Here is a 23,045-nt window from a genome sequence, read left to right as displayed (position 1 = left end):
GTCTCGGCGACTCCGGCAGGCACACCACCACATAAATCTCTCTCTCTCCCTTCCCTTCATCGATTTCAATTCACAAAAAGCACATGCATTAGCTTTTGAAGGAGATTAGAGGAGAAAGATGAATCTCCAATTCCGGTCGAAATCTTAGTCTCCGGCCACCGATTTTCCAGTATAAGGTGAGAATCGTTATCTCTTCTTCAAAGCCAATCCATCTATGCTTTTAATTTCTCATTCGATGGTTTCTAATCAATTTCAATTCTAGGTTTCTTCGATGGTGTTGTTTCATTGTGTTCTTCAATTTAGACAATAACCTTTCCGGCGACGTCCTCCGCCATAACCACCGTCGAGAACTGCTATCCTGACGTCGTAGCAGCCACTGAGAGACCAAAGTGAGGTCTGGGAGCCTAGTTGAGCAGCTACTGCAATTTGGGTGAAAGCATAGCCTATATATAGGTGTTGGAAGCTACAAGAACGAAGAGGAGTTGTAGCTTTGGATTTCTGTTTCCTGGAGAGAAACCTTCACTTCACTATTTGGTGTTTGTAAATCGTCGATTTCCAGTTTGAAACTTTGAATCTTCAAAGTGATATTTTCTCTTTTTCTGGGTTGTGTACTGAATAACTTCGGGAAGATGAAGGCTATAGCGGCTCCCTCTCCTAACCCTACGTCAATGTCAATTTAAATTCACACGTGCTATGATTTTTGTTTTCAAACAGATGTCCAGGTAATAGATTTTAGTGGGTCCATAATGCATCAACCAGTCTTGTCTCGACACGTAGCAAATTTGCCTCCGGCTCTTGGAGCAAAGGCGCATTGCAGAATGCTCCATAATCCAAGATCAAACCCATGACATATGCATGGTGTACCTTGATTATTTGTATTCTCTTTTACTTAATAGTAATCTAATACTGTGATTCTTTCACCCAAGACCAGATCCATAATGGTTTTCTGCAGGTCAATATTCTCCTCTTGAGTATTGAAGTTTGCCAAAGTCACTATGCTCCCTTAGAGCAAATGCACTGCTGATTTTTTTTTACGGGTAAGGCCAACTTCAACAAATGAGTCAATTGCCAGATGGAAGCCCAACGTTAACATTTGACAGCCCAAACTCCACTCCAACAATAGAGTCAATTACACGTGTAATTGACATCGTTTCTCTTCATGTCAAATTACATTGCTGCCTGAAGGAGTCATTCTTTTTTATTCCCTCTTCTCTACCGTTTTCTCTACCCTCCTCTCCCATCTGAAGACTTGTTCATCCCTGTAATCACGTCTCTTCTTCGACCCAGTATACAGAAACAAAATCAACAAAGAGAATAAGACATTTTCTTTTCAAAGAGGAAAAGATAGAGAATTCAACAACAACCACTTCTAACCAAATTCTTGGGTTTTTTCAAGAACAACAATAAACAGATCGAGAAGAGGATGATGATGGGTATAATTGAGTTTGGTAGCTGCGGAGTGGCGAAGAAGATATTTGGGTTTTCTAGATTTTGGGTTTAGTAGTATAAAGCTTTGGTTAGTATATGGAGTTAATGGGGGAAGAGAAATTGGGTTGTGGTGTGATTTGTGAGGAAGGATGGCTTGTGAAGATCAGTGAAGGTCCTCCATTTCTATTGCCGGTTGACATATCAGATGGAAAGAGGGATTGACCAAGCCAATTTGATGGAACAAACTCATCTGAGTGAAGAGGATGATATGAGGATAATATGAAGATGATTGAACAACAAGTTTCACCAATATCTGTTGCATGATATCTGAAATCGATAGGTTGAAGGAGATGATGACGATGATCCGACTAAACTTGTATTCGTCTTTGAGAGATGGGAAAAGAACTAAGAAAAAAGAAGATACTAATGAAGAACAAATGAGGTTGTAAAAAAAATTATATATATGTTTCAGGATGAAAAATTGTGTATTATTGAATGATATGGGGCCTATATATAGGCATTACAAAACCACAATCCCGTAGGATTCGGAGTCCTAATCTATTACGGAGATGCTAATCTATCTCCTAACAGGAAACCAATTAGGCTAAGATACACACAAGGGTAGAATAGTAATTCTCCCGGAACACTCCCCCTTGTGTCGCATGCCTAGGTTGCATGGTGCACACATCGTTGCCTCGGTAAAAACCTTATCAAGCAAAACAAAAACCTCTTGGGTAAAAACAAAAGCTTGATCGAAGGGAAAAAGAGCACAACGCACCGTCTACATTTGATAGCATCATGTGAGCTAGACTCCACCTGAAGTCTACGAAACAACTCCCCCTGATTAGTGCCATAATCATGGAGTACAAAGAACAACGTATACAACGTTCATTACATGCTTCTCAAACGTAGTCTTGGGCTAATGATTAATCATTAATCTACCAACACATCCTTAGATCATACATGCTATACTTAGCCAAACTTAGATCTTAGGAAACAAGATTGCATAACAACTCAAAACAAGAGTTTGCAATGAAAATCAGATTCTCGGATAGAATGACCTTCACTCACTTAAACGGCCATAACTTCTTCGTCAAAATAGGTATCAGCGAACCGTAAAATGTTCTGAAAAGTAGACACCCGTGGATTTCCAGTGACATAAGTTTCACAACCTCATCCAATTGGAGCAGTTCACAATGCTCTGTCGAAGTTGACTGACTTGCAAATTTCCGGACAGGACTGTCCTACTTTGCTAAAACGGCCATAACTCACTCAATATGATAGCTATGAACGAAAGGTTGATGTCCCTGGAAATTAGACACATAGACCTTTCCAACGGTACCATTTTCACCATATGTCATCGAGCGAGCTGTCATGTAGGTCTCGTTGAAGTTGACCTACGAAACTGGACAGATTCTGATTTGTCACATTTAATGTGTCTTTCGCGAAAAGATTGGAGGAATGGACCAATGAATGACTAATTTTGGTCCAAGACGGAACCGTACGCATCCTCTACGCTACCAGTGTCGACTGTTACACCAAGGCATACGTTGATGTTACTGGAGCTGCTGGCGGCGTTGGTGTGGAAAGGATTTGTGTTGGTTCACTAAGTGTAGAAGTAAACCCATGTCAAAGAAGCAATGCAAGTCCAATGACGATGCATAGGCGCATAGTTAATCATGTCATAATGAAAGCAATAGTGTCCCAACAACACTAACATGTACGAATGTATAGCTCATTGAATCTCTTCATCATCTATACTTAAAGGGAATAGAGAATCAAGAATTAGCTTTCATATGAACACATATGGGTATGAGTTCTTGCAACCGATTGTACTACGTTCTCTCGAACGTCGCAATTTTATTACATAAGCTCTCCGTGGTTTGGAGGCATTTAAAGTCCCCCAGGCACTCTCATATCTGCATCAAGATCCCTTTACAGATATTCTATGACCATTATCATATGCTGCAAATCAGTTTTCATGGACACTACTACTGATCAAGTAGCGGAAAGCAATTATGTCCATAACGAGAGAATATAACTCATCGTAGTCAATACTAGGATAATGAGACAATCTTTGCGCCATAAGTCCTGCATATATCGCATGACTTCATCTTTCTCATTATACTTACGAACAACGACCAACATAACAAGTCTAGTTCAGCCTGTATTGATTCTTTCCACTTTGGTCAAGTTGCTCATCGTTGATGCTTTACAACGGAATAAGAGCATAAGCGAATACATCATCAATCATGGGAGATCAATCCATTAAACACACGCGCGCGCTATATACGATCAATTTGTGGGATTTCTATTCTTCTCTAACATCAACAAAATGAGTCTGTAGCGTCCCACAGAAACTTTGTTGATACACATGTTTAGAGAATATCTCTTGATGATGGGCGAAATACTTGTGCCTACGCACTTTGCTTCTTTATGGTTTTGATTCCAGAGAATAATGGTCTCCCCCTCATCTAAGCAAGAGCCAAGACCGAAGCTATGACCCTTACTAGTCCATCTTTGCGTTTGCCGCCCTTGTTTTGTGGTGCAATACCACGGGCGCCGACAACACCACAGCGTACGATGGTTCCATTGTCGGCTTCTTTCCCACTTTCAGGGATGGTGCCAACGGTGCTAGGACCAGGTCATATGAAATTCTCTCATATTCTGAGAGTTCCAACCTTACCTGCACATCACAGCATTTATGTGCGATCTCGTCACTTTCGCAATATCGGTAAAGTCATTGAGCATCGAATCTTTGACTTTCTGGAGGTAGATAATGCGTTGCACATTTGCTCACTTTGAGTAGTGCGGGATCTTAATGAGACATAATGCCACATCACGTCAATTCCTGGCGTTAAAACCGGAATGTGAGCGTTCAATATCTCCCCCTAACGACGGGAAGTATGTCTCATCAAAGTGACCGTCTGCTAATATCGCAGGATAGAGATCAACGGTTGTAGATTGGAAATAGCAGACAAGTGTTGGTGATTCAGAAATCATAACCAACAAGAATACTTAATCGTTTCAAGTAGACCCATTGAGATAACTACAATAGAGGCACATAAACAACTTTAACCAAATAGGCGTTAGTGAAAAGAACGTTGGGACCGTATCCAGTGACCATCTGGTACGCACTAAACTCTTGGAAAGTTTTGGGTCTGAAACGAATAAGTGTCGCTGCATGCAACATCATTACATATCCCCATGCAAAAATCGGCAGGTTAGTACCCATAACCAAGTCCGAGCTCTGCTAGATCGTGCAGTGAATGAAAATGAGGAATAATATGTTCAACGACGATCCCAGTAGATAAGCAAAACGAAATCATCAAAGTCGTGGAGGTGAACTCTCCAACGATATCCAATCAAATAGATTTGAGAGGATGGGAAGGGTGGTGAGCCCTTAGTATGATGATCATAGCTAAAAACTTTAGCGAATGTAGCGTTTCTTGTGGAAAGCAAAGCGACGTGTGACCAACGCGTCGATGCTCTTAACCTATACAATAAAAATACCAAACAATGTCCGCATTCGGTTGGATAGGGTCCACTAATGTCACCTTAAATACTTCATAAGAATGAAATGTTCTCGGTTGGAGTCTTAGCAAATAAGGACTTCTTTGAAATCTAACAAAAGAACAAGCTTTGCAAAATGAGCGATGGGCATAAGAGATTACCATGGAGGCATTAGAAAACACGGGAGGCATCACAAGCTCCTGTAAAGGAGGGGATGCCGCCACCTACGACCTTAATTCCATGGAGCCGCCTAAATAGGCAGGCTCGGCCTCACCGTGCATGGCACGGATAGGCTCGGCCTCACCGTGTGGAGCATGGGTGAGGTGGTCCTCCAATCGCTTCGTGAACATGAAAAATAGATGATCATGTGAATTTCAAAGAACTCGAATCATCATATCTTGTTCAAAATGACAAAAAAAAATGATCATGTCAAAACCGAGAAGAGAGTAAAACCGAACCCATGATTCAAAGAATCTTGAGTTACATAAAGCTACTGCTGCAGGCAAACAAAACTATGTCTGCAGGCTAACAAAGCTACTGTCGAAGTTTGAAAAAGATACTGTCAATGAAATCTGACAGATTTATTCCTCTCCATTCTTAACACGAATATCAAGATGAAAATCCATCATTGGCATGTATGGCCTTTAAAACTTAGCAAGGCACGAAGATATAGAACACAATCTCTGCACGAGATCCGTAAAACAACTACCTGCGCCGTAGGACAGTGTGGGTGGTTACGCAATTAGCAAGACACTCGATTTCACGGCGGGACATTCTCAAAATGAAGATTAAGAGAGTCAACGACGCGGTGAACTTCTCTACACAATACGCCGTAGGATATTGTAAGAGAGGGGATTGAAACAAATGACAATCACATCGAATGTATCACATGGCAATAGAACTACATTCTTCAACTCAAGAGTTGGAAAAACATGGTATTGGAGCAGTTGAATACCAAAAAATTTGGGTGGTAAAAACCATCCAATTGGTGCGGGTGGTCACCTATAATAATAAAATCATTTGAGCTATGAAACGACTTGGAGAAAACCGGAAAATTAACCGGAAAACCATGTCAAATTAACTCAAAACCGGGTGAATTTTGGACTAGGAAAACATGGCAGCAAGAACTGCTGAGATATGCCGGAAAAATGACGAGAAACAACGAAAAAAAAAACGTCGGAAAAACTCGTCAGAAGCCGGCGGCACCGATTGCCGGAAATCCGGCCGGCTGTGGCCGGACCTGGCCGGTATGGAGGCCGTAACTTCAGGTCCGACAGGGAACGCCGTCCGGAACCGGATGGCGGTGCCGAAAAATGGCCAGAAGGCAGCGAATACGCCGGTAAAACGCCGAAAAACGTTCCGGAAACGCCGGAACAGTAACCGGGAAAAACGACGTCAATTTTGACGTTCCGAGGTCCTTTTTCCAAATTTCAAGGTCCAACATCATAATGTAGTGCTATTGGGGTCCCATGTAACCCAGAAGCGGCCAATTTAAAAACCATGTGAGTTCCAAACGTTGACCATGCATGCTAAGCCAAGACAAATAAAATTCTCACGAGTCCATCTTGTAAACAAGAAATACGAGAAATTTTATAGAATATGCCAATATTTAATACAACACAACCAAACTTCCAATTCAAGTAGACGACTTAAGCTAAAGTCGAGCAAGAAACATGGCAATGCCAACGTCATACTTGAAAAATAGTAAGCAGAAGATATAGTCAAAATAGATTGACTAATCAAAAGTCCGTAGCAACAAAATCTTGCATATCGGATCGGGCGGAGGCTTAGCCTGAGGCTCAAAATGTTTGCTTACTTGAGAATGGAAGAATGTTACTTTTCCATCTCCAAAATTCCCTCAAGAAATAGATACAGGTGCCAAATGGCATGCGTTTCTTGGATGTGGAGTATGCATCAAGGTCAACTCTGATAATACAACGTCATAGACGTTCATTAAATCACTTGAAGTGTGTCCCATATCCCTCTTTGGTCTCATCGGCGTTATAAGAAAGACCGGAAAAGAAGACATGAAAAAGGCTAATAGCGCCCGATAATTTATATATATATGTTAAAAAGCAGCAATTTTAAGAAAAACATACTTGTTGGTCTGCCAAATAGACCGCATATAAGTAAATTGCTATGCAAATCGATCATCATGCATGAAGTTGCTTGATGAATTCTTTTTCGATCTTCGTCCGATGACATAAAAATCTTGGGAGGATACGATCGAAATCGTATGTAGATGACAAAAGTATCGTCCATCTCGGCATGAATATCATCACCATAATACGACGAGTGATCACTTTTCCTATGCAAGCACGTGAAACATAGTTAGAAAACGAAAGCGTGCAAATAAACGATTTAATAAGCAATAGGAAAAGAAAAAGGAAAAAAGAGAAATAGTTTAAAGGCCCAAAAGACTATCGGGCTCGTCAGGCCATAGGCCCAAAAGGGTAGAGAAGACGGGAGTAGCTTCTCTTGAGCGAAGAGTTTGCTTGTGCAGTTCGCGTTTCTTGCGTAGATATGCAGGAGGAGCAATTTTGAATCCTCTGATGCGGGGTCTTGCGGGGCAAAAAGATATTTTTGCGGAGCGAATGCGGAAGAGACCCTGTGGGGCTGCGTGCAGGGGCAGCAGGGGGGTCGCAGGGGTTGCAGGGCAGGATGCAGGGGTTGCGAGCGGGGCTGCAGGTGTCGCGAGCGGGGCTACAGGGGTCGCGAGCGGGGCTGCACGTGTCGCAAGTGGGGCTACAGGGGTGTGAGCGGGGCTGCAAGTGTCGCGAGCGGGGCTACAGGCGTCGCGAGTGGGGCTGCAGGGGTCGCGAGCGGGGCTGCAATGCGGGGGCTGCAATGCGGGGGCTGCAGGGGTGCATACAGGGGTGATGCAGGGGCAGCGTGTAGGGGCAGCGAGCAGGGCCTGCAAGGGCTGCGATGCGGGGGCTGCAGGGGTGATGCAGGGGCAGCGTGCAGGGTTGCATGCGTGCGTGCAGGGGCTGCGATGGGGCTGCGTGCAGGGCAGCAAGGCAGAAGTTGCAGGGGCAGCAAGGCTGGCTGCGCGCAGGGAAGCGGGGGTAGCTGCGGGGGGGGGGGGGCTGCAACAACGGCGAGCAGGGGCTGCGCCGACGAGGAGATGCCGGAGGCCGGAGACGACGGCGGCCGGCGGTGGAGAAGAGAAAAAATTTCTAGGGCTCTAAAAGTTCAGGGTTTTAGGGCAGCGTGCTGATAACGTGTTTCAGGATGAAAAATTGTGTATTATTGAATGATATGGGGCCTATATATAGGCATTACAAAACCACAATCCCGTAGGATTCGGAGTTCTAATCTATTACGGTGATGTTAATCTATCTCCTAATAGGAAACTTATTAGGCTAAAACACATAAAATGGTAGAATAGTAATTCTCCCGGAACAATATATAATTTTTACCTAGGTTTTGACAATTTTGTTTAGAGTAAATTTGGAATGACAATGTCAAATTTCAACTTGCCAACTAAAGAGGTCAAATTTGAATTTTGACAAAGCAATTTGACAATCTTGTTGGAGTTGGCCTAAGACCACATAAAAAGATAAAATAATAGAAAAGATAAAAAATAGGGCATGCATTGGAATCTTTTTGCCGGACCTAAACCTTGATCGTCTAAGTTCAAAGGCAATTCTTGACTTCTCCTTTAATCACGCAAGGGCTGCGGCCTACTGATTTCAACACATATATATATATATATATGTTCACGTGCATGGATAAAATTGAAGACAAAAAACTCAATTTTGTATTTAATTAAATTGTAAATTCGTTTTATAGTTATTACCTTTTATAACTTGAGTTTTTATTTAATTAAATTGTAAATTCATTTTATAGTTATTGCCTTTTATAACTTGTCTTTTATCTTTTATGAGTGCATGAAAAAGTGAGTGGCAAAGTTGGAGAGCAAGACTTTTCTTTTTCCATGTGCCTATTGCCGGTGCATTTGCTCTTATTGTTATCCTTTTCTTTTGTTTAAGTAGTTCTTTACACGCTAGTTCAAACTAATTTTTTCCAGGTTTGATTCAGTTTTCAATATTATATCATGGTAATGATTTGGGGTTTTATTGTGTGGTTCAGTACTTCAAATTCAAAATATGATCTTAATTAGGGTAAATTTTTGGTCTATGCTAGAATGAGCTGTGTATCCAGACTCTCTTTATTTGCTGCAATTCGAGTTTTCGACAAATCTTTTCGAAGAAGTTCATATAATTGTACCGAAAGATTTGACGGTTGATCATGTTAACATTTTTAAAATGTTAACTTTTTATGCAATTAAATTTTGTATGGATAATGTTGAAAATTAGTATGGCGTTTTAATTGATCGTATCATAAATTTAGACATTTGATAGCCAATATGAGCGAGTTTAGACACTTTATACTTGAACATAGTATAAGAGTATTATTTATTCCACAAGTTTTAATCATTTTCAATTGGGAATACACTGCACGATCATAGTTATTTCATTTATGTTATACACGTACAATGAAGATTTATCTAGCATTTTGGAATAGATTTTTCATTCACCCACATATTCAGTAGATTAAATGCACCTGCTATACCTCATAAACCAAAACAATCCTTACATGCTATAATCTATAAAACATAATGAAGACCTCATAATTAGTTAATTACCCCATCCCAACACCACATATATATGCAGGTTTTACTACCTACTAAACAATCATCTTCTCTACTTAATTACCCTGCTAAACAAATGTAAATCCTATTATCTACTAAGTTGATTATAATGCTTAGTAGAATAGAAGTTTTTACCTCAACTTTAGACGCACAACAAAACCACACATACTTTACATGTATAAATCTCAACCAAATTATAAAACCCACCTACTCAACCGAATTATGAAACTTACAAATCCCAACCAATACACAAATAATCATATTGATTCTCCCACATATTTAGCAGACTAAAGGAAAAACATACTTATTTCGTATAATCATGTACTCCACTGAAAAATAAGGATATAGCTATTTTTCCGGCTACATAGGTTCTTCAACTTTAGTACTGAAAAATACACGCACACACACACACACACACATACACTAAAAACATATAATAACAAAAATACATACTGTAATGCACTACTTGGGTAAGGGATTTAGAGGTGACAAGGTTTTCAAAATGAAAGTATGTCAAGGTGAAGGGATTATAAAGTGATGGATATTAAATTGAAGCTACAATTAAGCAATTTAAAACATATCAAATGTATTTGTACCAGTGACAAAGAAAGTAATTTTCGTCAAGAACATGTTTTGTTTCTTATAGCAAATAATTCTATTTTTTATCTCTTATTCAACCTAACTGAAAGAGTCTTAAGGGTGAGTTTAGATTAAAAAGGGTATTGATTTTTGTGTCTATAATCGATTACCCCTCAATTTTATCCAAACGAATATTATACAATAAACAAAAGAACGACATCATTTCGCCCAAATTGAAGTTGAAAAAGAGAGATGTCAAAATACCAGCACGCCTGAGCCGCCCTTGCCATCCCACCAGCACAGACCCATATCTTTATTTATTTTACACTATGTTTTTGTATTTTAGAATTAGTACTTTGTGGCGTTACGTCGTCTATAATGCTCAGTCCTTTTGTGGTTGAGAGCAAATGGTCTTGTGCCGGTCTATGCACATTGTGTGTCTTATCTGCACTAGGTAAGTGGCGATTATTTTACTTGATCAAATAGTTGCAACCTCTTATTGGCAGGATGAAATTAAATGTTGTTGGGTTCATTATTTGACGGCAACATGGTAGGAAAACTACATTATTGGACATTACGAATTTACGATATGTATGTGTTATATATCCACGGTCTTTCCATTATGTCACCACTGTGACAAAACAAATATAACATTATAGTGTAGTATTTTGCTAGTTGGTGTTTTGTTTGATACTTATGTGTAAGGATTTTTGATATCATTTCAGGTCTTTATAATAAAGGGTTTAGACTTTACATTTGCTCCTTGTATTCGATAATTTCATTTATAAATACTTAAAACGGCCGTAACAGCCCAATATTCAAAAATAAACAAACAAATGACTTGGTAGTGATGGTACAATTATAGTTATGTCAGGCAGAAATGTTTATACTTCTACGTAGATAACTGAAGGATGGAAGGAGAAAAAAAAAACAGGTTAAATGCAGAGTCATTTGAGTTTTGGAACAAATACCAACCGTTAATATCACTGCAGCACCACACGACAGGAATCCGAATTTTTACATCTCTTTCCTGCAACTATAATAAGAAACAGGTTAAGATATGTAAACGGAGCAGCGAAAAGAATGATATTTTGTTGTAGATATTCAGCGAAACAGGTTAAGATATACAAAATAATATATATTATAATGCTAACATGTACGATATGAATATATTTAACAAATGCATTATTCATGCTCGGTTTATTGTAGGTCTGGTGACTCTAATCACTTTGCATGATATTTTGTTGTTCTCTGTTCTCATCTTGATGCAATATTCTGTAGTCACTAGAATTTACACACTTGATCGGTCAAACTCGTATCTCTAGCCTAACTTATGCAGCAAACTCAATGTTTATTTCAATCATATGTAGCAAAGACACGGACACGAGTATTCATATTTGATATAATACGATACACATACAACGTAAATTATTATTTTTTGGACACGTACACATAATTGACACGTTAATTAAATATTATTTTCAATATATATTTATTTAAAAAATAATTTATAAAATTTGAAAGTATTTAGAATGTATATATATATATATATTAAAGTGTGCATTAAAGTATTGAAAACATAATATGTTGGAATGGCTAAGGACTTGATAAGTATCTTGGATAACTAAGATTCGAATCTCACGACAAGAATTTTTATTTTTATCACGAGTTTCTCTCCTTATATATATATATATATTAAAATGTGCATAAATAAAACAAAAATTAAATCTGTTAGAATAGTTGAAGAGTTGTTGGGTGTCTTGGATAACCAAGGTTTGAATCACACCATATGTCATTTCATTTTTATCATGAGTTGGTGCGTGTCCGCGTGTCTAATGCGGATACTCACTTGTCTGTGCCGAGTTGGTGCGTGTCCGATGCAGATATTCACGTGTCCAGGCCGTGTCCATTTAAGATACTCGTGTCCGGACGTATCTGGACGTATTCATACATATCCGTGTCCGTATCAAACACGCGATAATAAGGTAGATGAGGAATTTGTCTTTGCTACATGACTTCAATCCTTTCGTGATCCAACTGGACCAATTTTATATTAGGGGCGGCTTCCATAACCCTTTCCTTTATATATATCTTATCTTAACCTTATTCGCTACCTCGCACAAGACAAGACAAGACAACCCAGCTATTATTTAGTAAAAAACGTTTACTAACACTCATGCCATTATTGCCATATGCACGGTACTATGATTATCAAGAGTTGCTTCTATTCGGGACTGTTTTGAACGGACAAAATGCAGTATTTTCCAGATTCAAGTTCAATTTAATATATATTGTCATACTTTCAAAGAGAGGTGATATAAGTAAAATCATAAACAAAATTAATTTATGTTCATGATTATAAAACCCGTTCCCCCAAATTGGAAAAACAAAATCCAAATTCAGGGGAGTAAAATCTTCAGAAAAATACCTCCATGATATACAAAAATTACAAGTCCTATAATGATGAGGACGAAAGAAAAATGGCATATGAGAGGCTCGATCGATTGTAGAATACAAATTTAGTAGATTGAGAATTTGAGAAGAGGGAAGAAGAAGAAGAGGAGAAAGAATATGAGATGAGGGAAGAAACAGAGAGAGTGGTTAAGTGGAGCAAGAGAGGAGATTGTGTATGAGTCTTTAATAATTGAGTTTGTGTGAGATCAGTCATGAATTATCTAATAGCTATTGCTGACTTGTTCCTTTCCGTCTCTTAAAAACAGTCCCGCAATAGGAGATAATCATATTCACCTTATATAATCTAATACTTTGCTTCTTCACCCAAGCACAGATCCATAATGGTTTTCTGCAGGTCAATATCATCTAGTCCTCTGGAGTCCTGAAGTTGCTCAAGTCTTGGAACTGATCATATAGCTAGTTTGCAAAATGTTGGGTTTGTGCATCGTAGCACTAGTTGCTATAGGGATTACCCACTGGGTTTATAAGTGGAGAAATCCTAGATGCAATGGCAAGCTTCCCCCAGGTTCGATGGGTTGGCCCCTGATAGGCGAGACCTTACAGTACCTTGCTTCCAACTCCTCCTTTGATATTCCACCTTTTCTCAAGACAAGGAGGGAAAGGTGATTTTGATATTATAGTAACCAGCTATATATACTACAGTATTATGCTTCTCCTTCATTATTGTTACCCTTTTCTTTCATCTTCTAAAGGACTAGTTTGTTAATTGATTTTAGGTAGTTTTGATTCAGTCTTTTCAATATTAGGAAATTCGGGGTTTAATTATGTGGTTCTTCTATAACTTCATATTCAAAAATAAAATGTAAAGAAAAATATTAATTTGGTCTATATACTGCGATGGACCTGTGTATTCAAACTCCTACTGCATACACTTCAAACTCATCTAACTGCACCAAGTAAATTGATGGTTAATCATGTTATCTTTTAAAGAATTGTTGCTTACTATGCAATTTAATTTGGCATAAACAATCATTGAAGATTCATTTAACTTTCAAATGAATAGATCATAAATTTAGACTTGCGAATATACGCATATAGTGGTATCAGACCTAAAAAATTTCCACAAATCTTTTCATTTTTTGTATGGAGTGGAGATACACTATACGAGCACAGACATTTACATGTATACTTGTGTAGTCAATATATTCACGTCCAATGTGGATTTATCTAATGCTGCATTTTGCAATCTATAGGTATGGGCCAATATTCAAGAGTCAATTGATGGGAGCAAAATTTATAGTATCGACAGACCCCGAACTCAATATGTATATCTTCCAACAAGAAGATAAATTGTTTCAAAGCGGGTATCCGGATACTATTCAAAAGATTTTTGGAAAACAACAACTGGGAAACATGCATGTTTTGGTTCACAAATATCTCAGAAGGATGATGCTTAACCTCCTTGGCACTGAAAGCCTTAAAAGGACACTACCTGAAATCGAACAAGCAATTCACACCAGTATGCAACACTGGCCATTTCAAGATACTACAGATGTTAAAGAAGCAGCTGCAGACGTAATGGGGCTTTGTTTTCTACTATTCTCTAGTTCTAGTCTGATGCTTATGTTGTTTGAAATATGACCGATTCGATTTTGATTTGCAGATGGTATTTTCTCTCACAGCAAAGAAGCTGATGAGTTATGATTCAAGTAACTCCTCAGACGACCTAAGGGCAAACTTCAATGCCTTTGCTAGTGGACTGTTCCGCTTCCCTTTGCCAATGCCTGGAACAGCTTTTCACAAATGTTTACAGGTACATAATTTGTTGGCAGTTTGGCACAAAATCGTTCATGACATGATTGCATTCAAATATCGCATAGCCGAGAACATAATATCTTTGATTCCAGAACAAAAAGAAAACCCAGAACCTACATAGCGTGTGCAAAGTTATGAACTGATCTGTAAGTTGTTTGGGTAAGAAACATTGAATCATCTACCTGAATTATGAAGCATCCATTCTTACCCCACAAATTATAATAACTTCAAAATTACTCGTAAGATGTTGAACACTAAATTAGTTTATATGCACACGTTTTTTACTTGGTCGTGAGCTTCAACCCTCTCTGCAGGGGAGAGACAGAATATTGAGCAGGCTGAAAGAGATGCTGCAGGAAAGACGTTCAAAATCTCGAAAGCAATCTGTCGACTTTTTTGATTACTTCCTTGAAGAACTTGATAAAGAAGGAACAATTTTAACAGAGGGAATTTGTTTTGATTTGATGTTTTTGCTACTCTATGCAAGTTTTGATACAACTTCTACAACAATGAGTCTGCTTCTCAAGTTTGTTTCCGGCCATCCTCTGGTGCTAAAGCAATTAACGGTCTGAACTCTCATTCAAATCACACTGATTGCTCTATTTCATAACCAGTATATGTTCTCATTTATAATTATGACAGGAGGAACATGAGAGGATTATAAAGCAAAGGGAAAATCCTAATTCAGAACTTACATGGGAAGAATACAAATCAATGAAATTTACATTGCAGGTGATTGAGCCTTCCTCTTTTTAGTGATTAGATAACATGTACATAAATGTTTGCTCTTGTATAGGCACTTTTTTACTTACACACTCACAGGTCATCAATGAAACGGTTAGACTGGCAAATCAACTGCCAGGCATTTTTCGCAAGGCAATAAAAGAAGTACAGTTCAAGGGTAAGTACTGTCTTCCAATTATTGAAACTTAATCGTCCTAGTGTTTTCAAAAGTTATATTAACAAATGGTACGGGAATGAATGCAGGATACACAATTCCAGAGGGTTGGTCAGTTCTGGTTTGTATCCAAGCCCCACACTTAAACCCAGATAAATATGAAGATCCTCTGGCCTTCAACCCATGGAGATGGGAGGTACAGAAAAACTGACTTAGATTGCAATCGAAACCCTAACCTTAATTGCCAATATTATTCTTAGCCCTGAATGCATGATGATAGAAAGAACGATGGATGAATACAGGGTAAGGAGAGTGGTGCGTCCAATGATTTTATGGCTTTTGGTGGTGGCTTAAGATCGTGTGTAGGAGCAGAATTTGGCAAGTTGCTGTTGGCTATATTTGTCCATAACTTGGTCACTAAGTACAGGTATGTGTTTCCTCCAAATACAATCACAGAGAACGATAGGAGGTAGAGACTGTTTAACATGTTTGCTCAAAACTTTCAGGTGGGATGTGATCGGAGGAAATATAGTCCGAAATCCTTATTTGCACTTTCCAGGTGGATTTCACATCCGGATACAGCAGAAAGACACAAAAAACAGCATATAACTCCAGATGCTTAAACCAAATATGTCAACATGGGATACACCGTGACAGCCACCACCTCCTGTTCAGTAAGGATTGCTGCCTCTGGAGCACAGTACTTTAAATCCTTATATGTTGACTTAATAATCAAGGTTCAGAGTTCAGACTAGTATGTTGGAAAATGTATTATGTACTTTTTTTTATCTAAACAACTGTATTATGTAATATGATCTATCCAGTAAACAGAAGAATGACAAAGAACTAATTATTAATCTATTATTGCTCAGGCACAAGGGTTTTGCATCTACCTAGATAACTGAGTAGAGGATGGAAGCTGAAAAAAACAGAACAGTTTAAATACATACAGCCATTTGAGTTTTAGGACAAATACTAACCCTTACTATCACTGCAGTACCGCACGACCGAAATCCAAACTGTTACATCTCTTTCCAACAACCTACAACAAGAAAGAGGTTAAGATATATAAATTGGAGCAGAGATAAGAAAGTTTCATTAAAAGAATGTGATATTGTAATGTTAACATGTATGGTATGAAGGCGGTATCATGTCAAGTACCATGCATTACTATCTCGATCTGTATAGAAGCTAAACCGAGTGGTATGCAACAGAATTACCATATTTACCAAATTCATCCTTGCTTCACTTGATTGTATGTCTGGTGACTCTAATCACTGTGTATAATCTTTTGTTGTTCTCCTTTGTTTCTTCTGGCCATGGTATCCAGTGTTCTCATCAACTTTCTGTGTAACACTTGAAATCTTTCTTCGGCCATGCTTGAGGACATGATGAAGATGGTAACGGTAATCACTGCCTCTTTCAAGGTGGCCATGCTTGTGATCATGGTGACTGCCTTTTCTTTTATGATGAGAATCATAGTTGTGGTGCCTTGCTTCATGCCTGTGATGTTTATGGACATGAACATGTCGGTGATCTACATTAATTCTGTGTCTTGTATTCTTGGTATTCAGACTGTGCTCCCAGAACTGATCTTCCCACCAATCATATAAAGGATCAAAAAGTCCCTTCTGATGTAAAAGCCACAGGAGCACAATGACTGCACCTCAACATATAATATGTTATGTTTTTGTTGCATCTCCAAAATCATGCTCTAAAGAATACACTAATTCTTGAAACATATATCTGTACCTGTTGGAAATATTGCCAAAAGTAGACCGAACATCAGAATCCAACTCATACATATGTACTGTATATGGCATTTGAAGTCAAAGAATCCAGAGCATTTGGTTCTGTTCATGAAAAAAAAAGAGATTAGTGAAAGTTTGTATGAGAGAGTAGATACAATTCCAAATATAATTACATACTCGGGTTACATGTTCAATTATGAACAGAAAATATGTTCATGTACTCTCTCACACAGATCAGTGAGATCTTTGTGTGAGAAACTATAGTTTATAGTCAACAAGTTTCTAATCATAGTATGTGAGATGAAAGGATAACCTGAATGCAACTTTACTTTGAACAGGAAACCATGTTACACGTAAAATGACCTAACAGCCACTCAAAAATGTATAGTATATCAGTGAAAAATTAGCCAGAACCACTATGCAACAAGTACCTGCAATTTTTACCGGTGATAAAATCTTTAATAGTCTTCCACACATGGTTCCAAATGCTTTCAATAGAGTCAAAGAATCCAGTTGTTCCTGTCTTTGGTGGCCTAAAGGGATTACCCTGAAACAAGTAATGACTTAACTGGTTCATATAAATCAAATGAGAAGGTTGTGATATTTCATAAAGCGACATCAGGTTGATCAGCTGTTGTCTTTTAGTATATTAATCAGATGCGGAAACTGCTTATTCCATGGTGGTTTAGCAAGCTTTACTTTGTTCATAAGCAAATGAAATTTCTGGTATCTTAGCTGCACTAACCTGTGATCCATTATCAACGACAGTAGATGTTGTAGAAAACTGGCACTCGGCTCTATCAACTTCATTATAATTAGAGTCCTTAAGTATAGCTGCATTTTAAGATCCAAATCAGTCCAAGAATTATTATTTTAGGCCATTTAATTATCATTCTGACTTTGGAAGATCGTACCTGCACAGACGTACTTTGCAGCTTGATCTGTACCTGGGTAAAGTTTGAAGGATCGGGTTAACGTTTCTTTTGGCTTCATAATGAAGTATTGTTCCTGAAAACAGTTCATCTAACAAATTAATACTTATCAACATGATAAGTCTAGATACATGAGCAGTCAGGACAAGAGTACCTCCATAAGGGTGACATCACTCGAGCAATCAAACTGCAAAAAAAAAAACAGTAAATTTTTCTCACAACATAATGCAACAGCCATCCACTGAAGTTGTAGACAAGTACTACATTGAAGCTGGTGAATCAGTAATGCATCCATTTCAAATACTAGGGAATCAATATTTGAATCTTAAAACCTTCTTCTTCATATAAGATGATCACAATGAAATGCAAGCATTAATACGAACACTGGGTTTTCACTAGCATCAAGAACTATCCAAACTGTAGAAAAATTATCAGAAATTGAGATCCATATTTGAACAGAGCATGTTAGAAGTAAGCACCTCATGAAAGAACCATCAAGGAATATAATATTAAGCATTAATATACCAATATATGCTTCATAAGTAAAATACTTTCACCTATTCGCCTAAGTTGTTGTTTATCAGGTAAAGACAGTATCCAAGTATAATCAACCTAGTTGTGCAGTCACAATTCAGAACAAAAAGTTATCAGAACCAAAACGTCGATTTAAATAATCCAAATGTATCTAGCCTAGAAGAATAAGGGAAACAATAATTCATTAAAATAAAGAACAGTTGATCGCCTACCGTTAGACTATACGATGCTTCCACTTCACCAGTGTTCTTTGCTGTGATTGTAGCAGTTCCAAATTGAGTAAGGGCCTCAAATGTTGGAATGTTGATGCTTAAGATTTTCCCAGGACTCCTATAAAATACATATTATCAATTAAGGAAAAAGGGAAAAATTCTATATAGAGCACTGGAATCCATAATCGTGCTTCAAACAATACTCGTAAGCATAATCAATTTACATAGATACTTGATATTGGCTGGCAGACATGAAACGTAATCTGGAAATTCTAACCTTTGGTACACATAATCTACATCATCAGCACTTAATTCTATCAAGAGATTTGTATTAATGATTTCCGTGATTCCAATGGAAAATGAATGAGTCCCTGCATTCTGCGACCAGTATCAAATTTATATGAGTCCAAATGAAAGGAAATTCCCTGTAAAATTCACTATATTGACTCAAAAAATTCTGTAACATTACTGGATGCTGGTTTATCCTCTCGAACCTTCCTTCCACACCATAAAGTGGTACCTGCTTCCTTGTGATACGGTTTTGATCAGCCTATCATAAACAATAATAAGTTACTTGTTTATCAAATAATAAAACAATAACAATCAGATGATGTTATTGATGTAAAGTAATAGTGCTGGTACTGGGGGTTCTCTATTGTGAACAGATTTTCCCCAGAAACCCAGTTGATGTAGTTTTATGTGAATTAATAAAGTTCAGTTTGAAAAAAAAAAAAAAATATATATATATATATATAAGCAAATACAATACTAGAGAAATAAAAGAGACTTTCTCTTCATACAAATTTATATACTACATATTTCGATAGATATATAACATATATCTAGATGAACAATAGATAAAAGAACATGTATATCAAATTATCAGCAGAGATCATGTTAAGATCTTGGAGCAAGTAGCTTTCAATTTGATGCTTGAGTACATGCTAGTCAACTGTGTACATCATATGCTCACAAACAGAAGACCAGAAAATAACTAAATTGTATCAACTGTAAAAGGTCAATAGCATGGCAATATGTAAATATAACCATACAAAGAGGAGACCGAAAAAATAGGAACATGAACTGATCGAAGAAGATAGAGCTTTGAAGAGGTAGAAACAGACCTCCCAGAAATTCCATAGCTGATTATGCAAGCAACTCCAGAATGGTGAAGAGCAAAAGTTTGGCTGCCCATTAAAAGCTTCGTAGTCGACACCGATTTTATTACATTCAACACCATCTAAAGTAAATCTGACTCTCTCCAGCAGCATCCACATAGAAAAGTTCCTTCCCAAATTCTGGGGTTGACCTGAGCCCCCCTTTCACAAAGAAAAGGTAACTGTCAGTGAATCAGCGATATAAGAAATATAAGCAGTGTCGGATTCTATAACATACATGTTTACCAATTAAATACTTGTTTATATAAACCTAAAATATGACAGTCTAGCAGAAGAAATCTGTATATGTATTTCAATGAAATGTGTTGGTGACTTTTGAATGTGGAGTAATTGAGCATTCATATAATGAGAACAAGAAGACCCGTTTTACTGCAAATGGTGGGGAGAACTATGTAACCTTCATATTGTGCCTCCCTATAAAATGATCTGGAACCAATGCATCTTACTTGAACTACAAAGCAAACTGCAAGAAGTTATCTGCAACCAATATGCTTTAAAATTTAAATAAACAAATGTACCTGCCTTGGAATTACAAGGTAATAATCCTCAAATGTCGGTATATTTGTGTATCCAACGAAATCTCCAATAAGATTAGCTCGCAAAAAATTATCACTGGATATTGCAGTTCTGTTTTCAGGACCTACAAGCACCTCCTGGCAGAAAACAAATGTGTACAAAAAACTTTGCTAACAGAACATTTTATAACCTATCCTTTCACTTTCAATAATGTAAATCACATAACATATAAGAGAAAATAAAAATCAATGAAATCGATAAAACTTTGGCTCCTTTAACAGTTAACAACTACAAATCCGCAATGCATCAATCTAACAATATGATCAGCATCACACTTGCTAAGTTTAATAATAAATAGAGTGCTGAGAAGTATGTGAAAGGAGCAAGTGAAATGAATTCCTATATGAACATTCAATAAACTCTCAATACACCTAATACTTCAGCATATCAGAAAGACTACACTTTTATGTGTCTCATACTAAAAATTAGGTCTTGTACAGTTGTATAGTAACTAAATTTTATGGCAGAAACAAGAGCACCGTACCACACCAGAACCAATCAATAAAGATATGATGCAATTATGAGTAAAAGCAACGCACCGAAACTTTAGATCCTGTTTTTACTTGAATGAGAACACTGAATCCAACTGACCGCTGTCCAATACCAAAAACATGGAACCTAAGTCGATTTAACAGAAGAAAAGAATCAGTCAACTTCCTTGGTGAATAATGATCAAAATAGAAGAAAAAGAATAAGCAACATAAACATATATCAAAGATAAAACTAGTGTAAAATTCTAAGTTGTACAAGTTCATGCGATGACATGCTGCATGTATTACTATTTGTGCATGTCAGATAGATCTTATTAAGAACCATCAATGCTCGAGAAATATAAGCACAACTATCAAAGACTTAGTACAAGGACCATACCAATCACCTGGGAAGCGGACACAGTGAGCTGTATTGGCTTTTCCTTTCAACAGCTTGTCAACTAGCTCAAGAAAGTGAGGTCAATATAACAAACTGATCAAAGGCATTGCGCATGTAATGTTTAAGAGACACAAAACATGATAAGATCATAACATGCACTTACAAACATTCCCACATGATGAAGGTACCCGCCTTTGAGGCCCACAAGGACAGCATGTTGGCTACGAAAAACAGCATGACAGATCAGGTTTTGGCAAGCAAGTAAAAGAAATAGCTGTTGTGAAAGACTGAGAAGACCACTTGTGCCCAGGAAATTATATGTTTCAGAATAATACTAAACTGTGTGGAAAAGCTACCTCTGTATGTTCAATAATGTGACCATTTTCATTTCGTAACCTACAGAACACACAACAGAAGTGCATCACTTGTAAACTGAACATATACATTTAGTTTCCATGAAGGCTATGAAGTTCAGTCCATACAGGTCCAAGTAAGCAGTATTTTTCAACATGTATTAACATTGTGTAGACTACAGAAAAACATCTGTAGGAGTTTTAATTCGGACATGAAATTGAAGACAATCAATCACTGAAAGCAAAGAAAAATATCTATTGGGTTTAAGCAGCACCAAGATAAGCTTCTTTGCTTGGCACACTGCATGTATACTACATTGACGCAAACAATGAAATCATGTAATGTCCTAACGGTAGTAGCTATAAGGTAATTCTCGAAAAATGTAAATCCAAAGGTTCAATCCATATCACTTAAACAAACAAAAACACAGTCAGGGAATGAGAGAAATGATAACCAATACAACAAAAAAGGGTAATCGATTGTTTGCCTCTCACATATCTTCACAACATTTGCATCTGCATCTGGCTCACACTTTCGAGTCTCTACATTATACTCTTCAGGTTTATAAGCAACATCCTGGTATGAAGTTTCAAGAATCAAAATCAAGAAGCACAAAACATTTTTAACAAGTAAAAGGTAAGCATTGCCCTACTCGAATGTAGGTGAGCTCATACAAGGCATAAGCTGCGGATTTATTGACAGTCAGGGCAGGCGGTATTCGAAAAGTCTGCATCTTCTTGCTCGAATTGTCCTCCACCTCTACAATTTCCGCAACGATGGAAGCCTCACCCCCACTCTATAAACCCATCAAACCAATTAAAGTTTTATAACATTCCTTAAATAGCCAAGGGTGAGTTTGTAACTTACAGGGCCGCTAGGGACGGCCATGTTGAGGACGATCTTCTTGGTGCAATTGAGATCACCGGAATCTGAAGTCTTCTCGCACTTTTCCAGTTTCGATTTGGAGAGGATCTGGACTCCGGCGACGTCGCAGGTAAAGCAAGGGAGGAAGAGGAGGATGGTGAGCCATAGTTTTGGTGGCAGGGTTGTCATTGTCTGTGATCGAAAGAAGGAGAAGGAGGCAGTTATGGGGGTTGGCGGGAATTGCGATGAGAAATTCAAACGACGCTTTCGTAGGACCCGCCCTTGGGTCACACGAGCCCATGTAAACTCGGACAAAAATGGAATTGCAAAATGGCTTGCGTCACTCAAGTGCATCATCATGTGGCCATAATCAGTGGACATCGGCTATGAAGTCGGAACCTGCCGACCCACCATTCTCGACTCTCCTCTTCATAACCAAATCACATCCGTCCACTCATTTTCAGCACAA

At 38.0% G+C, this 23,045-nt stretch overlaps 1 protein-coding gene and 1 pseudogene across 5 annotated transcripts; one reads left to right on the top strand and one right to left on the bottom strand.

Moving 5' to 3' along the window:
- Positions 1–12,587: 12,587 nt before the first annotated feature.
- LOC126796379 (cytochrome P450 87A3-like) lies at positions 12,588–16,176 on the top strand (annotated as a pseudogene).
- A 16-nt stretch (positions 16,177–16,192) lies between these two features.
- Positions 16,193–22,765, bottom strand: LOC126796378 (protein HAPLESS 2). Of its 5 annotated transcripts, XM_050523197.1 has the most exons (19): positions 22,580–22,765; positions 22,365–22,508; positions 22,200–22,288; positions 21,715–21,754; positions 21,522–21,579; positions 21,359–21,419; positions 21,028–21,106; positions 20,431–20,565; positions 19,859–20,053; positions 19,204–19,284; positions 19,012–19,112; positions 18,735–18,852; positions 18,143–18,175; positions 17,971–18,064; positions 17,802–17,890; positions 17,488–17,603; positions 17,058–17,158; positions 16,467–16,965; positions 16,193–16,347 (listed from the first exon to the last, which is right to left on the bottom strand). In XM_050523197.1, the coding sequence occupies exons 1-18, from the start codon at positions 22,763–22,765 to the stop codon at positions 16,580–16,582; spliced, it is 2,106 nt and encodes a 701-aa protein (XP_050379154.1). In that variant the 3' UTR covers positions 16,193–16,347; positions 16,467–16,579. The 5 variants fall into 5 exon arrangements, with proteins under 5 accessions (XP_050379154.1, XP_050379152.1, XP_050379151.1 ...); XM_050523195.1 differs by lacking the exon at positions 22,580–22,765 and having other exon boundaries at positions 22,207–22,288; positions 22,365–22,403; XM_050523194.1 differs by lacking the exon at positions 22,580–22,765 and having other exon boundaries at positions 16,526–16,965; positions 22,207–22,288; positions 22,365–22,403.
- Positions 22,766–23,045: the final 280 nt, after the last annotated feature.

Source organism: Argentina anserina, chromosome 5, assembly GCF_933775445.1.
Source record: "Argentina anserina chromosome 5, drPotAnse1.1, whole genome shotgun sequence".
Taxonomy (NCBI): Eukaryota; Viridiplantae; Streptophyta; class Magnoliopsida; order Rosales; family Rosaceae; genus Argentina; species Argentina anserina.
The sequence above is the reverse complement of the archived record's forward strand: the minus strand, read 5'-3'. Positions and strand labels throughout refer to the sequence as shown.